Source organism: Vitis vinifera, chromosome 4 (genome assembly GCF_030704535.1).
Source record: "Vitis vinifera cultivar Pinot Noir 40024 chromosome 4, ASM3070453v1".
NCBI lineage: Eukaryota > Viridiplantae > Streptophyta > Magnoliopsida > Vitales > Vitaceae > Vitis > Vitis vinifera.
In genome coordinates this window covers 684,058-698,757 of record NC_081808.1, presented here as the reverse complement: position 1 = coordinate 698,757, position 14,700 = coordinate 684,058, and the positions used below count along the sequence as shown (strand labels likewise).

Here is a 14,700-nt window from a genome sequence, read left to right as displayed (position 1 = left end):
AAACAACGATTTTCCTTCAGCATTGTCGTCTAAAATCCAAAGAAAAATAATAATCCAATTTTAAAAAATAAAATCGAGTTTTAACTTTTAACCTCTTTAGAAATAAAATTGGTACTGTGTACGGTCTCGGTCCAAATGACTAGGCCCAGTCCAGTCCACACCAGATCACACTCCCCGGTTCAAGACCGAGTGTTCTTTTTTGTAATTTCACCACCCTCGTTCTTTTAGGGTTTGTGTGGACCTTTATAAATTCGCATCCGATGCATCATTTCTGCCATTCGTAATTTCCACGCCTCTTCTCTGAGTTGGGTTCCTCTGCTTTGCGCGAATCTGCAGTTCTTCCAATAGGATTTTAGGGCAAATCCGATGGAACTGCAAGCGTATTCTGCAGTTTGGTGCTCAACATTGGCACCCATATGCCGCCTGGTAATCAAGTTTGCAATATATATATATTTTTTATGCCTTTTGTTTGGTTTATAAGAAAACGGAGGAAAAGCAAAGAAAAAATGTCTTGAATCTTTTGATTTTTCTTGAATTTTTTTTCCTTTTTCTTTTTTCTATTTCGGTTTTTGGTTTTCTGCGTAATAGATGCCTAGAAGTTGAATTTTTTATTTCTCTTCTTTTCCTTCCATTTTTTTTTGTAACCAAGCGGATCATTAAGGTTTTGGATTTGTGAATCTATTTCATTTATTTGTCCTAGTTCCATCCTAACATTTTTTGGTTTTTACTCTGTTTTCTCGGCAACCAAACGGTCCGTTAATATATCTCATTTCCTTATTTGCGTCTCAGGCTCTTTTTCTTTTAAAAGATGAGTCATCCATGACCCGAGTTTTAAAACATTTTATTATTTCTGCATTTTCTCTACATGGTAGAATGGATGTTTCTTTCATTCTTGTGCCTGAAATCAACTGTCTTTCTCGTTGTGGCAATGAATACAACGAAGCTAAATGAATATGTGAATCTTTTGTAGAAAAAGTTCTTCTGATGTGCAGTTTGTGTCTATTTATTTCTAACGTCATATCTGCTACGATATAATCCTCAATTGATAGGACAGCAAAGCTCTTATTTCTTTAGGTAATAAGTTTGGGAAACATATGATCATGGAAATTGTAGATTTAAGCTTGACAGATGGTACATAGATTGGATTAACAAAGTCCAGTAGTGTTACTACGTTCAATTTGGATTAATTCATCTTGTGTCGTGAAATGGTGTGGTATTTGATCTCTACAAGCCTTACTTCTTGGGGGATCAAATATACACTCAGTCATGGCTCCATATTCAGAGTCAACAGCGGGCTCCAGTTCATGGTGACCTGACTGCCGCTTGGAGCCAAAATGGACTCTCCGGAGGAAGACTTTTGTGAAATTCACTGTTGTTTCACGATACAATACCCGGATACATTTCCCTTCCCATCTGTAACTGGATTTTTTAACCGGCACAATAGACACGGGGACTTGGTTCACTATGGTAACCAGCCACCTTTTGCACGGTGCCCAAAAAGAGCTACCTAACACGATTGGAGTGAGCTGCAATTTTTTGCCATAGTTCCCTTCAAATTTAAAGTAGCTAAATATTTCTTTTCTTGTCCCATCTATTTGATTTTTCATGGATTCAGTGTAGATGCATTTCTTTGAATCCTGGTTTGCAAAGAACCTTACAAAAATATGTTGGGAATATGTTGATTTTTAGACTACTTGTCAGTGCTTCCCGGCCAGGTGGTGGAGTGAGCTTGTAGGAGACCATTGGTTTTAGCATAAAGTTCAATTAATCGTACAAATCTGGACATGTAACAACTTGGTTTGTAAATTAGAGATGTAATTTATATTTAAAAAAAATGGATGGTAAATAAATTTGATATGAATATAAATTTGATAGAAAATTATTATCAACAAAAGTTGGTTAATTTTTTAACTTAATCGTGAAACAAGTGGTCATCATATTGTTCTCATGTTCCAAGTTAAATGAAAGTGCTTTCAGCTTATAACAGTTCAGATCGAGACTCTTTTAAATATAATTTTTTTTATATTTAATTTCTTTGTGAAAAATGTAAGAAAAAATCAAATATAATTAAAATTTTCTATAATTTAAAATTATTTAATTTGTACATAAAAAATAAAAAGATGTGAAATTAGTTTGCAACCTGTATAAAAATAATTTTTAGACACTAAATCTAGTTTTTATTTTTCTTCATGTTCTCTTTCCTTCCTCCTTTCTTTTCTATTTTTTTCCCATTTATTTTTCCTACACCTCTTCAAATTCTTTCCTATAAGGAGGAAAAAGAAATAAATTTGCTAAACTTGGAAGAAATTTTTTATTAAATTTAAACTTTTTCCCTCTTTTATTGTTTTTTTTTTTTCATCTTTTTGTAATATTTTATGGCTATATTTGGTTCAGGAAATAGAGTAGAGAAGAAAAGTAAAAGGAAAGAAAAAATGAAGGAAAATAAAAGATAATAAATTATTTTTATTTGTTATTTTAAACTTGTTTTATTTATTTTAATTTATTACTATAAAGATTAAATAATTTTAAAATGTATAAGTTTTTAATTAATTTAAATTATATTTAATTATTTTTGAAATATTTTATGAAAAAATCAAACATAACCTATAAGAAATAGATGATATAATAATAAACAAATAAATCTAGTATCCCTAAATTCTTAAACAAATTTTGTGATGATAAATTCTTGTAATAAAAATTTATAAAAATAATTTAATCCATTTTTCTTTTATTAATTATTGGATTATTGGTAGTCCAAATTCTGTTTAAAAGTGTTCCTTTTTTTCTTATTCTTTCATTTTAAAGACAAGATAATTTTTTAAATTGGGTGAGCTTTAATTGGATCCAAGCCCAGTCCAATGTCAGCCACTTCCCCTCAGGGTTGGGCTTCGGCCCAAAGAGTAAAGTACGCCATATGGTAAATATTTGTTATTGAGGCACAACCCACGACCAAGTGGCAAATACTTCTCCACAGGAGGTCTTTTCCGTAATTTCACATTAAACCCCTCCGCATCCCTCCCTCTTAGGGTTTTGGCATCTCTATATAAATGGACTTCTATTTAGGGTTTTTCTCGCAATCTCATTTCAAGGTATGGGCGTATGGCTTGCCATTTATGTCTGTCTAGGCCTTCTGCTTTTCCTAACCCTTTGTTTGGTTTCTGAGAAAATTAAGCTACAATCTACACTTCTCAAAAACCAAACAGTGATCTCTCTTCAATCATATACACATCCTGTAATTTCTGGTTTTCTGATTTTTGTCAATCTCAATGCTAAAGCTTCCGCAATTTGTGCAGATCAAATGGCGAACGTACCTGGACCGTTGATTTGGGAGATAGTGAAGAAGAATAACTCGTTTCTTGTGAAGGAGTTTGGAAATGGAACTGCAAAAGTACAGTTCAGTAAAGAGACTAACAACCTCTGCAATGTTCACTCCTTCAAGCACTCCGGTAATAAAAGTTCATAGATCTGTTTTTGGATTCGCTCGTTTTGAGGGAAAGTGGTTTATAAAAACCTTCTGGGGAAAGAAAATATTATTTGACGTGCGAGTTGGCACTGAGAAAGTGGGAAAAAGAAAAGAAACCGACTTATTAATTTAGATATATTTTTCATTAATTTTTGGAACCTTGAAAAAAAAATCCATTTTCTCAAACATAAAACCCATAAGATTTTATTTTCTTTTGTTTTTCTCAGTTTTTTCAGCTACCCAACAGATTCTTTTAAGTTGTGAGTCGTGGGAAAATTAGTCATGTTTCAGAAAATTATCTGTATCCACTTGAATATTATTATTTTTTTGTTAATTTTTCTTGGCTTCGGAAATTTTTAGGACTAGCAAACCGCAAGACAGTTACAATTCAGCCCGGAGGTAAAGATCTGTCTGTGGTACTTGCAACTTCAAAAACAAAGAAACAAAACAATCCCTCAATTTCACTTCAGAAGTCAGTAATGAAGAAGGAGTTCCCTCGAATGGCAAAAGCTGTTGTGAATCAGGTATTAGTTTTCTTGGAAAACCAGAAGTTCAGCTGAATAGATCACTGTAAAGCTATTATTTGGCTTGTGCTAGGCGTATTTTCTGAGTTAGAAGAACATAAAACAGTCTTCAAGAATAGTTTTCAAAGAGGGTCTTATTTTTTTATTTATTTCATTAGCATCCTTGTGTTATGGGATTCTTAAAGAATAAAGTTTCCTTGGTGCTTGTCTTCCAAATCATTAGTTTAATGTAGGTACAGAGTTTGTCTTGAAATTTAGACATCCAATAAACAATTTGATCATTGACTTAGTGTTTCTTGAAAATACACTTGGAAGAATTTGATGCAGTGATGAGAAGCTAACATGTAAGAAGAATCCATATTAATTGGATCTTCAATGAAATATTCTTGTTACGCTTGGCTTCTGAGCTCCTTCCCAACCCCACATACTTTGAAGTGGATGAGATTATGATTTTGGAAAATTGAGTTGGATTTATTTGACTGAATCCCATATGTGAGAATTGCTAATCGCAATTGGAATTTTTCGTGTTTTCATGTTGGCTTTTGGGGTTTTGACATAAAACAGTCTTCAAGAATAGTTTTCAAAGAGGGTCTTATTTTTTTTTATTTCATTAGCATCCTTTTGTTATGGGATTCTTAAAGAATAAAGTTTCCTCGGTGCTTGTCTTCCAAATCATTAGTTTAATGTAGGTACTGAGTTTTTGTCTTGAAATTTAGACATCCAATAAACAATTTGATCAATGACTTAGTGTTTCTTGAAAATACACTTGGAAGAATTTGATGCAGTGATGAGAAGCTAACATGTAAGAAGAATCCATATTAATTGGATCTTCAATGAAATATTCTTGTTACGCTTGGCTTCTGAGCTCCTTCCCAACCCCACATACTTTGAAGTGGATGAGATTATGATTTTGGAAAATTGAGTTGGTTTTATTTGACTGAATCCCATATGTGAGAATTTCTTATCTCAATTGGAATTTTTTGTGTTTTCATGTTGGCTTTTGGGGTTTTGACATAATGTCTCGTCATTTTCTGGTTTTTTTACATGCCATTTTAATGTCTATGGTGCTTATCGACGGTCCAGTGCTAATTAGTCAAATAATTAGCACTTAACATAATCATAAGCTAAATTAAATTGAGGCATGTTTTCTATCGCCATTCCCTTAATTACATGAGGGAATGACACTAAATGTGGCTTACATGCAAACTCTTGTACATATTGTTTTAGGAAGTCTTTTAAGCTTTCTTTTTTCTTTTTAATGTACGTCTTAATTTCAATCAGGATTGTTTGTGTTTCATTTTGGTTTTGGTGTTTTTTAATTACCATTCTGTTTTATTTCATGGTTGTTCTATATGGTACTGCAGTGTCTTTGGTGCTTATTGACGGTCTAGTGCTAATTAGTTTTCCCCCCTTTAGCACTTAACATAATCATAAGCTAAATTAAAGTGGCCATGTTTTCTATCTTCTGTCATTCCTTTAATTACACGAGGAAAGATGGTGCAAAGCCTGGCTTACATGCAGAGTCAAATTCTTTCATAATAAAACTAATAATAATTATTATTATTATCTCATTTTCTTGCTGTGCTATACGGTATACCCAGCCACCCCAAATTAGTATATAAAATGATTCAGTGTGATAACATTCCTGTGTTACAATTTTTTTTTTTCATTAATGTCAGGTTTCAGATAATTATTACAGGGTTGATCTAAAGAAGGCAGCTCTTGCAAGGTTGAGTGCTGTGCACAGGAGCCTCAAGGTTGCCAAATCTGGTGTGAAGAAGAGGAACAGGCAGGCTGTCTAATTCCACGCTTGAAAGTGAGACACTTGAGGATGGAAGAGGACTATTTTGAACTTTGTCCTTTTTTTGACATTCTAGATGGTTCTAGTCTTTAAAAAAAAAAAAAATTCAATGTATTGCAAAGAAATTTTTCCTAGATTCCAATCTATAAAATATTAAATAATTCTCTACGTTCTGCCATTTTTGTGTTGTTAAAAGCGAGCATGAATGCCATCTTTCCATGGTGACTGAGCTGGTCAGACTTAAAATTGCTAATGCCTGCACCATTACCTTGAGGATGTGTTTGGAATGTAGAAATGGAATGTGAATAAGTAGGGGAATGGAAGTGAATTGCAATGAAAGAGATCAAAATTCTTACAAATTGGGTTTTAGGTTTTATGACAATAAATTATTTTTTAGTTTCACTCTCATTTCTAATTGTAATTCCAAAAACAGTAATGAGGAAGATTTCTTATTCCAATACTTCTAAGTGAAAGATGATTTCCAGCCATTCCAAACATGCCCTGAATTGGGGTTACTAAAGAAAATGCAGTCGTACTGAGGTTATTTGCTCCAAGTTTTAGGCGAAAAGAAAGGCATGAGCCTGTGCACATTTTGCTGCATAATAGTTTACAGCCATGTGTGGGCAATGGCAAAAAATAGTACTGATTGCTTTGGCGATTTGTTTAGTATTGATGTCATAAAGCCGGGGTATTCCATCTTGAGGTAGAGCATCTTACCTTCATAAGCCCTAGCATTCTAACCAAACTAAAAGCAAAGCATCTGTTGGATATTGTAGGGGCTTCTCAGTTCAGATATATATCTACAATAAACTGTATTCAATGATACCATTTGTTATTCCAGAATTGCGGTGATCCACTTCTGGAATGAAAGTTGTTTTTGACCTTAGCTTCCAATGGCAACCAAATTGTAAGTAAACTAACAAGACACTAAGGGATGAACTTACCGCCAGTGTTGTAACACTACTCAAGTATAGCCCTACAACAATGCTAATTTTATAAATACTAATGAATGGAGGGAATATAAAAAGTTAAAAAACTTGAAAACTTCAGAATCAATGCGAAACTGGGTGGAGCAGGTTGCCAAAACAATATGTTTTGAGCCAACCGTTGCCCTATGAACATATGTTTGAACTCAGCAAGAACATAGGAACAACTCAGAAGAATACGAGTTCATGCAACCAAATAATTTGAGCATTGTTTCTCACCTAGCATGTCCCTGAACATACTGAATAGTTTCAGGAATGGAAACACTGAGAACATGCATGGGTGGGGGCAAGTAGAAATGCAGATGCTTCGCCATTAAAAATACTATGAGCAAACAATATGCAGTCCATAACAATGGTTTAAACTATATGATGGAAATTGAGGTATAAGAAAACGGTGAAATATAGGAAACTGATGGGTCATTTCTTATGCAGGTTGGCGTTGAGGAGCATTTGCAAAATGGTATCTAGCATTTCAATTTTTCAATTTTGTTGTGTTGATGCTGATGAGGAAAACTGTTTGGGAAGCCAAGCAATGAACCTACTAGCTCTTTAGAGGGCAAAATAGAATAATAAGAACTGAACTTTCCCTTAAGCTTCAAGGCCGGTAGAAAGAGTAAAAGGAGACGTCTGAATTGGTGAGTAAAGAACCTGTGATCTGACAAAGAAAACTCCAAAGCTCGAGCTGATTGGCAAAGAAAAGTGTTCACACAACAAAGCCCATAAATGACAATAGAAATAAGGTAAGGGTGTAAACCTTAGTCAAGAACTCATCATCAAAAAATGCAGCAGAATTTACAGCTTATTGGAGGACTCTTAAGAGTCTTTTAACTCAACTTCTCAATTATATGATTGATGGATGCCTATGTTACTGTATCAATTGCTGCAACTGCTAGTAGCTTGAAATCTAGAGAAGAATCTACCCAAGTCTTCAAAATGCAAATTTAGAATGAACAGAATCCTTCATTTGGGAACGCAAATTGTAGAATTTCAAAATTATGTCCATCAGTTATAAAAATAGATAGTGGTTCATGTAATATGGTTCTCTAGTGTACATCTAAATAATGGAATAAGCACCCTCAACCGTCCTCAAACTGGACCATCAAAATTGCAGAATAAACTTACAAAATTTCAAATTTTAGTGAATATCCCAAAACTTCAGAAGAACAAGGGAGCAACTCAACACCCAAAGAAGTAGCTGGGTATGATCAGAAGCAACAGGAACAATCAAAAGGGCAAAGTGGGGTACCTCCAGCATCTGACTTCCCAATACCCAACTCCTCCTCTGTGTAGAGGACGAGTCCATCCTCTGTTTTCTTTCTAGCCCGTGAAGGTGAATCTGAAAAACCACCCCCTTCATCTCTTTTAATCCTCTTCTTGTTCTTCACTTTTGAATTCACACCTTCTATCCCCTTCTCCGGTTGCTCTTGCTTAGGTTTCTTCTTCTTCTTCTTTCCCGCAAAAATCTCGTCAATCTCATTGGTGGATTTCTTCACTGCGGGAGTGGGTTTCTCCTCTTCCACATCTGGGCTCTCTTTCTCAGGTGTCTTCCTCTTCTTCCCCGAGAAAATCTCATCAATCTCATTACGAGGTTCTTTCACTATAGGAGTCGGTTTCTTCTGTTCCACATCTGGGCTTTCTTGCTTTGATTTAGGTTTCTTTGCGGAACTCTTTTTAGGCATTGAGTTGTGACTGAAAGCTGCGAACCCACTTCTTTATTATTGCAAAATATACAACAAAAAAACAAGAAAATCAAACTTGAATAGAGGTGGAATCAGAAGGGCAATGCCATCTCCCATTTTATAGCAGCCGATTTTGATAAAATCAAATTAAAATTGATGGAAACAAAAGTTATTTTCTGAAAACAGAAATTCAGGTGCCCTGGAACCAAGGCTTCGAGAAATCAATTTCAAGAAAAATCTCAATTCCGAACAAAATTCAGAAACAAGACGGCAACAAATTTACAAGAAAAGCGATGAAACAGATTTTTTCAGAATACGTGGAGACTAGAGGTATTGCCTGGCCAAAACACTAAAAGCAACCGAGCCTAGGGGAAAATCCCTCTTCGTCAGAGACAACCAAGGCAGAAACAACTTGAGAAACAGAGAGACCACTGACCTAAAAAAGAGAAGACTACAAGTCGGAGTTCCGTGGGCGATGTCGTCGGCGTCTGAGAGAAGCGCTCCCACTGAATGAGAAGAAGGGCACAAGCGCCGCACGCTTGTTCGTTCGAGGGTTTAACGTTGAAGAGGGTAAGAAAGCATATAAAACCTTGTTTGGCTTTTAAGCATTTAACAATAGAAGATGTTGAAGTTTTAGTGATTTAGCATACGATGCCAGCAAAATTTATACTTAGGAATTCTATTTTTAAAATTTAAAAAAAGTACTATATTTTAAAAATTTTAATTTAATTAAATAATTTATGTTTAGCGAAAATATGAAAATATAAACTTTATAAAATAGATTTTTTTATAAAAGTAAGAAAAATGTAAATGGTTAATTTTCTTTCCATCAACCTTTACATATACATCTAAATATATCTTTCTCATCTTTCGATTTTTTTCTCTTATTTTTTTACAATTATTCTCTCTATATATTTTGAAATCAAGCATGGAAGCAAAAGCCCTTTTGGCATTCAGAAAACTATTCCATGTCCAGCCACCATACAAGTGCTTATGACAAGGGGAAAAGAAATTAATAGACATGGCTGGCTTCCACCGTCTCTTCCTTTATCAGCAATATCGGTGAAAGTACTAAGTTATGATAATACAAAGCATGCAAAAATCTCAGCATTCTTCCGCATTATGCCAAATATCAACTTTGAAACTTTGGTCCTCTCATATTAAGCACTACTTCTTTGTGAGTTTGTGCCGTTTATAATCCAGGCATTGGGAACTGGGTTGTGAGAGTTTCGACTCTCCTCTGCAAATCCGACACCCGGTCTATCAAAGAGAAATCTGGGGACGTTACAAACTTCATGAAGTCTAGGAGCTTTGATCCTGAAACCGATTTTTTTGCTTCAAGAGATAGCTGCACGCCCTCGTGAATGAAATCTGCAGTTGCTATGAATTCCTTCTCGGAGAATCCCCTGGTAGTCATCGCAGGTGATCCGATGCGAATGCCACCAGGCACGAGGGCACTCTTGTCGCCTGTGATTTTAACATTTGGAGCAAGTAGAATAAGGTGGAGAAAAGGGGGAGTCAGTGGAATATAAAAGGGATGAAGGATTGAAGTTTACCAGGCACTGAATTCTTGTTGAGGGTGATAGAAGCCATGTCAAGAATCTTCTCCGCCCGAGCCCCATCAATACCCTGTTGATGGATGACACATGGATTACTATTAAACTGAGTGAGTCGCAGGAGAAGAAATGAAATGGGCAGTTGTAATGAGATTCACTGATATAGTTAAATATCCATCTACTTTCATCATTATTTTGAAGATTTTTCACGATCAAGTAAAAAGCAGCCTCCACAAGTAGAGTATTTATGAGTGGCAAAAAATCAGCTTAAACATGAAAGATTGAAAACATAGCATAGATGCCAGAAACTTACCAATGGCCTAAGATCCACAAGAATAAGGTGGTTATCACTTCCCCCGGAAACCAGGTTATATCCCAATTCGATTAACCGGCCAGCAAGAGCTCTACAGTTTGACACTACCTAAAAGACACCACACAATGCTGAGTTATATGGATAACACAAGTGGAACCAGATTCTAATAATGGAAGGAAAGTGTAGTACCTGGTTCTGGTAAGCCTTGAATTCTGGGGATTGGGCATGCTTTAAGCAGACTGAAAGTCCCCCGATTGTGTGGTTATGCGGACCACCCTGTAAAGAAAAATCATTGCCTTTCATTTATTTCATAAATAGAAACCAGAGAAGGAAATAGAGGTTCACATAAGCAAAAAGACAGCATAGAGACGGCTCCAACAAACCTGTAAACCTGGAAAAACAGCATTGTTGATGGCAGATTCTAAGTCAACTCCCAGAACAGAATCTTTCTTGAAGAAGATCATGCCACCTCTAGGACCTCTAAGAGACTGGATAGAATCATCCAAGTTAATTAAGTCAAGCATGTGAAGATTGCAATGGAAAAATATATGCATACGCACATGTATAAGGCAAGTTCACAAATATACCAGTAGAAACTTCCTCCTTTCCAACGCAAAGGATCATTCATAAAAATCCATTCTAATTCTTGTGGCTACTCATGTGCATTGAACATTATATACCAAACTCGCAGAAAGAGATGGGCAAATACATACAACAATGGATTTCAAAATAATAGATAAAAGCGTATAAACAATGAACCTTAGTATTAATCATTTGTCTTGACAGTGTCAACCCCTTCATGATTTTCCTCTACCACAATAACTACTTTTTGTGCTATAATTAAGAAATTGCAATGTTCAAGATAGAAGATTAAAAAAATTAGAACAATCTTGCAATCAGTTATTTTATAAAACTGGTGCCCCGGTAAATTATAGTTAGCTAAAAATTGAACAAAGACACAGACTACACTGAATAAATCAGGACCCATACAGAAAAGAAGTCTCTACACAATATACTACACTACAAAATTATCAAATGAGGACCAAGTTAGACAGCTAAAAATGTAAATGCATATGCATAACACTGATAACTTATTCTCAATTTGTCTTATTAAATAAATCAAAATAAGTTAAGAAAACCACAAGTATGATACACAGCATTGGCACAAATGAGGATGAACCTAGTACAAAATAACTTCAAGATTGTTCAATTTGTACCTTGTGTGTTGTTGTTGTCACAATATCACAGTACTCAAAGGGGTCAGCAACCACAGAAGCAGCAACAAGTCCACTAATGTGAGCCATATCCATCATGAGAAAAGCACCAACACCATCTGCAATCTTTCAGAGCATATCAAGTGCAACTAATATTAGATTAAAAAAAAAAAAATAGGGAAAAAAACGAATTTAAAGAAAATGTAGAAAAATACATTTGAATACTTATTACTAAGAGTACTATCATTGAAGAGCAAGCATAACTACATATACCCATACCTTCCTCATACGAGGATAATCAAAATCTCGAGGATAAGCACTAGCACCAGCAATAATGAGTTTTGGTCGAAAAAGATTAGCTGTTTTCTCAAGCATGTCATAATCAACAAGACCTGTTTGAAAATTTGTAAACTTCAAATCAGGCACAAATCCAATCACATAAGTAGACCAACTATCCTACAGTAAGTTAAAAACAATAAAGATGCAACACCTGTAGATTCATCAAGTCGATAAGGCATAGACTCAAAATAAATTGATGTGCCTGATACCCGTCTTTTAGGAGTCATGAAACCATGAGACAAGTGGCCCCCATGAGGTAAGTCCAAGCCCTAAGTATGGTTTACAAGTGTGATTAGTGCGGATCAATACAATCCAAAACAATTCCAATGATCAAAGGCAATATTAAGCAAAAAACAACTTACCATGATTCTGTCATGTGGATTGAGAAGGGCAGTGTATACTTCAAAGTTAGCTGGAGAACCAGACAATGGTTGAACATTGACACCCCACTTCTTTCCATCTAAGTGGAATGCTGCCAAAGCCCTCTTCTGACACAGAGTTTCCAGCTCATCAATGAACTCATTACCACCATAGTACCTGATACGTTGATTTGACCAATGGGATCAAGCAAAAGCAGACTGAATGCAAGAACAAAAACACTTCCACGAAATAAACCATGTTTTACCTTTTACCAGGCAATCCCTCAGAATATTTGTTTGTGAGGCAAGAACCAACAGCTTCCATCACTGCCCGGGATGTGAAATTCTCTGAGGCAATAAGTTCTAAGCTTTTCATTTGCCGTTGCTTTTCCTTGTAAATAATTGCACACACTTCAGGATCAGCTTCATTCAAGCCATGGTCAATAAAATTGACTCCACTATCTGCATAACAAAACATTCCATGCATAAGGAATTAGTGTTCAAGTTCTCCCAAAGAAGGGCTAATGTCATCTGCAAATTTACTTCCAACATAAATCATATGCAAGAAGCAACTATAAACCAATAATTAAAGAGTGACCACAAGTCATCTAGCAGAAAGCATGTACTGTCTTAAAGTTATTCAGAATAGAGATGATATATCAAATTCATGCAATTTTCACACAGAGGGCAAAACTCAAAACCACTGGATTGTTTTTTTATTGTATCATGCTATTGCTTTATGCATATGGTTGCAAGCCCACTCCCAACCAGAGCAATAACAACCCCAATCCCCTGCAACCCGAGAACACATGCATGAAATAAAAAATATCTTTCCAAACAATGTCCGCAAGAGTCATGAGAAGACAGTCACATAGACATTTAGAAGATGAAAACAAATTAAATATAAACTGATGCCAAATATTAATATTCAAAAGAATCCTTACCCCCATTTCCAGGCACAGTGACAGACACAGAGGAAGGTGGCTTCCCAGTAACCAAGCTTCCTTTGATATAAGATCTACATGGCTTAACCGAGTTCAGTTTAATTTGGTGTGGGAACCCATTGACAGTAGACCCATTTGGAGCAAAACTTGACCCCTTAATCCAAATGGGCTGTTGCAGAGAACCCATAGCAGCAGTTCCACTACAAGCCTGCATTCTGGCTTCTAATATGATGCCTTGCAGAATTCCTCTGCACTCCAAAAAAATAAAAAAATCCATGATTAAGAACATGGGATTAAAGTCAATACATAAACATCAATATGCAAACTTCAAAGCATGCTAAAAATTAGTTCCTCCGTTTAAAATTCCCCAGGAATTGAAATTCCAATCTCTTTGCTCTTCCACCATTTCAACGCCAACCAAACAGAGCATCTGAAAATAGACCCTAGAGCAAAGGGGTATCTTGCGTTCTCTCTTTATAAACAGGTAAAAGGAAGAAGACGAATAATCCAACGCTCAAAAATCAAGCTTCTTTTATTTTTCTATCTTTTCTCGGCAAACAAACAGACCACAAGAAAGTCCAAAAAAAACACACACTTGCAAAAAGGGAGAATAAAACTTTCTTGCGATGGAAAATGAAAGTCATTCATGGCACGAAAAGCAATATATAACATAAACCAAGTACAGCATCCTTTCAGTTTAGGAACAGACATAAAAGAACAAAAATTAAAAATTAAAAAAAAAAATCCTTTTTATTACCCAGCAACCAAACAGAGGAGTAATAGAACCTTTACTTGAATTTACAGCCATAGAAATAAATACAAAATAGAAATTCATACAGGCCTTGAATCAAAGGAAAATGAAACCCACCTGAGAATCGAAGTAGAGCTTCCTCCAAAGTGATGAGATGGACTAAAACCCTAATTCTTAAAAAGGGAGCCACGCTACGCTAAGTAGAAATAATTATAAATAAATAAATACCACAGCGAGAGCAACCACGTGGCGATAAATGGACAATATAGATTTGGATGTCAGAGGCACTGGAATGCGAAAATACTCAAAATAGAATAAAACAACAGCAGAAATGCCACGCGGACCAAATTATCATATGTTTATGCCACGTGGACCAAATTGATATAGAGTTTTCAGTACTCTTGTGGATGATTTTTTTAAAGGAATAAATTAAATATATTTTACAATTGCCCATCTTTAAATCATTTTTTAATTTCGGAAAATTTAAATACTTTGAAAGTGATTCCGAAAATACTTCTTGAAAATAAAATTTATCCTGGTGGGCTTGAACTTGTGGGTCTTTTTTAAGGAATATTTTGTTTTCTAAAGTAATTTTCTAATTTATTCAAATAAAATTAATTATTTTTAAAGTAGGAATACTTGTACATTGTATTTATATGGAAAATCCAATAAATAATTTTGAAAAAACAAAAATTGAAAAGCAAGTATCCAGTTGGATACACTTTCTATTTTTTTGTTTAAATAACAAATATATAATTTTTTACATCAATA

At 35.0% G+C, this 14,700-nt stretch overlaps 3 protein-coding genes and 2 non-coding genes across 8 annotated transcripts; 3 read left to right on the top strand and 2 right to left on the bottom strand.

Moving 5' to 3' along the window:
• The first annotated feature begins 275 nt into the window (after nt 1-275).
• On the top strand, nt 276-6,191 carry LOC100245594 (60S ribosomal protein L28-1). Of its 4 annotated transcripts, none has more exons than NM_001378014.1 (4): nt 276-426; nt 3,294-3,446; nt 3,824-3,987; nt 5,667-6,191. In NM_001378014.1, the coding sequence occupies exons 2-4, from the start codon at nt 3,299-3,301 to the stop codon at nt 5,787-5,789; spliced, it is 435 nt and encodes a 144-aa protein (NP_001364943.1). In that variant the 5' UTR covers nt 276-426; nt 3,294-3,298; the 3' UTR covers nt 5,790-6,191. The 4 variants fall into 4 exon arrangements, with proteins under 4 accessions (NP_001364943.1, NP_001364941.1, NP_001364944.1 ...); NM_001378012.1 differs by lacking the exon at nt 276-426 and adding an exon at nt 3,074-3,089 and having other exon boundaries at nt 5,667-5,949; NM_001378015.1 differs by lacking the exon at nt 276-426 and adding an exon at nt 3,092-3,115 and having other exon boundaries at nt 5,667-5,966.
• On the top strand, nt 4,308-4,398 carry LOC132253699 (small nucleolar RNA R24). The gene has a single exon (XR_009465585.1). It is a non-coding gene; the product is annotated as a small nucleolar RNA R24 (small nucleolar RNA).
• LOC132253698 (small nucleolar RNA R24) lies at nt 4,766-4,856 on the top strand. Its single transcript, XR_009465584.1, has one exon. It is a non-coding gene; the product is annotated as a small nucleolar RNA R24 (small nucleolar RNA).
• A 1,589-nt stretch (nt 6,192-7,780) lies between the features above and the next one.
• LOC104878979 (uncharacterized protein C6G9.01c) lies at nt 7,781-9,083 on the bottom strand. The gene is made up of 2 exons (XM_010650020.3): nt 8,890-9,083; nt 7,781-8,470 (listed from the first exon to the last, which is right to left on the bottom strand). The coding sequence occupies exon 2, from the start codon at nt 8,451-8,453 to the stop codon at nt 7,980-7,982; it is 474 nt and encodes a 157-aa protein (XP_010648322.1). The 5' UTR covers nt 8,454-8,470; nt 8,890-9,083; the 3' UTR covers nt 7,781-7,979.
• Nucleotides 9,084-9,384: 301 nt separating this feature from the next.
• Nucleotides 9,385-14,304, bottom strand: LOC100250728 (serine hydroxymethyltransferase-like). Its single transcript, XM_002277110.5, has 12 exons — nt 14,047-14,304; nt 13,179-13,426; nt 12,501-12,696; nt 12,238-12,412; nt 12,027-12,144; nt 11,816-11,928; nt 11,540-11,662; nt 10,706-10,810; nt 10,512-10,598; nt 10,323-10,430; nt 10,010-10,082; nt 9,385-9,920 (listed from the first exon to the last, which is right to left on the bottom strand). The coding sequence occupies exons 2-12, from the start codon at nt 13,390-13,392 to the stop codon at nt 9,646-9,648; spliced, it is 1,587 nt and encodes a 528-aa protein (XP_002277146.1). The 5' UTR covers nt 13,393-13,426; nt 14,047-14,304; the 3' UTR covers nt 9,385-9,645.
• Between the last annotated feature and the right edge of the window lie 396 nt (nt 14,305-14,700).

Excerpts from the sequence above, each read along its gene's own strand:
- LOC100245594 (NM_001378014.1), top strand. The coding sequence starts at position 3,299 with ATGGCGAACGTACCTGGACCGTTGATTTGGGAGATAGTGAAGAAGAAT. Across the intron at positions 3,447-3,823 it reads TCACTCCTTCAAGCACTCCG|GACTAGCAAACCGCAAGACA; the intron begins GTAATAAAAGTT and ends GGAAATTTTTAG. Across the intron at positions 3,988-5,666 it reads CAAAAGCTGTTGTGAATCAG|GTTTCAGATAATTATTACAG; the intron begins GTATTAGTTTTC and ends CATTAATGTCAG.
- LOC104878979 (XM_010650020.3), bottom strand. The coding sequence starts at position 8,453 with ATGCCTAAAAAGAGTTCCGCAAAGAAACCTAAATCAAAGCAAGAAAGC.
- LOC100250728 (XM_002277110.5), bottom strand. The coding sequence starts at position 13,392 with ATGCAGGCTTGTAGTGGAACTGCTGCTATGGGTTCTCTGCAACAGCCC. Across the intron at positions 10,811-11,539 it reads TGACAACAACAACACACAAG|TCTCTTAGAGGTCCTAGAGG; the intron begins GTACAAATTGAA and ends GATTCTATCCAG. Across the intron at positions 10,083-10,322 it reads TTGTGGATCTTAGGCCATTG|GGTATTGATGGGGCTCGGGC; the intron begins GTAAGTTTCTGG and ends ATCCATCAACAG.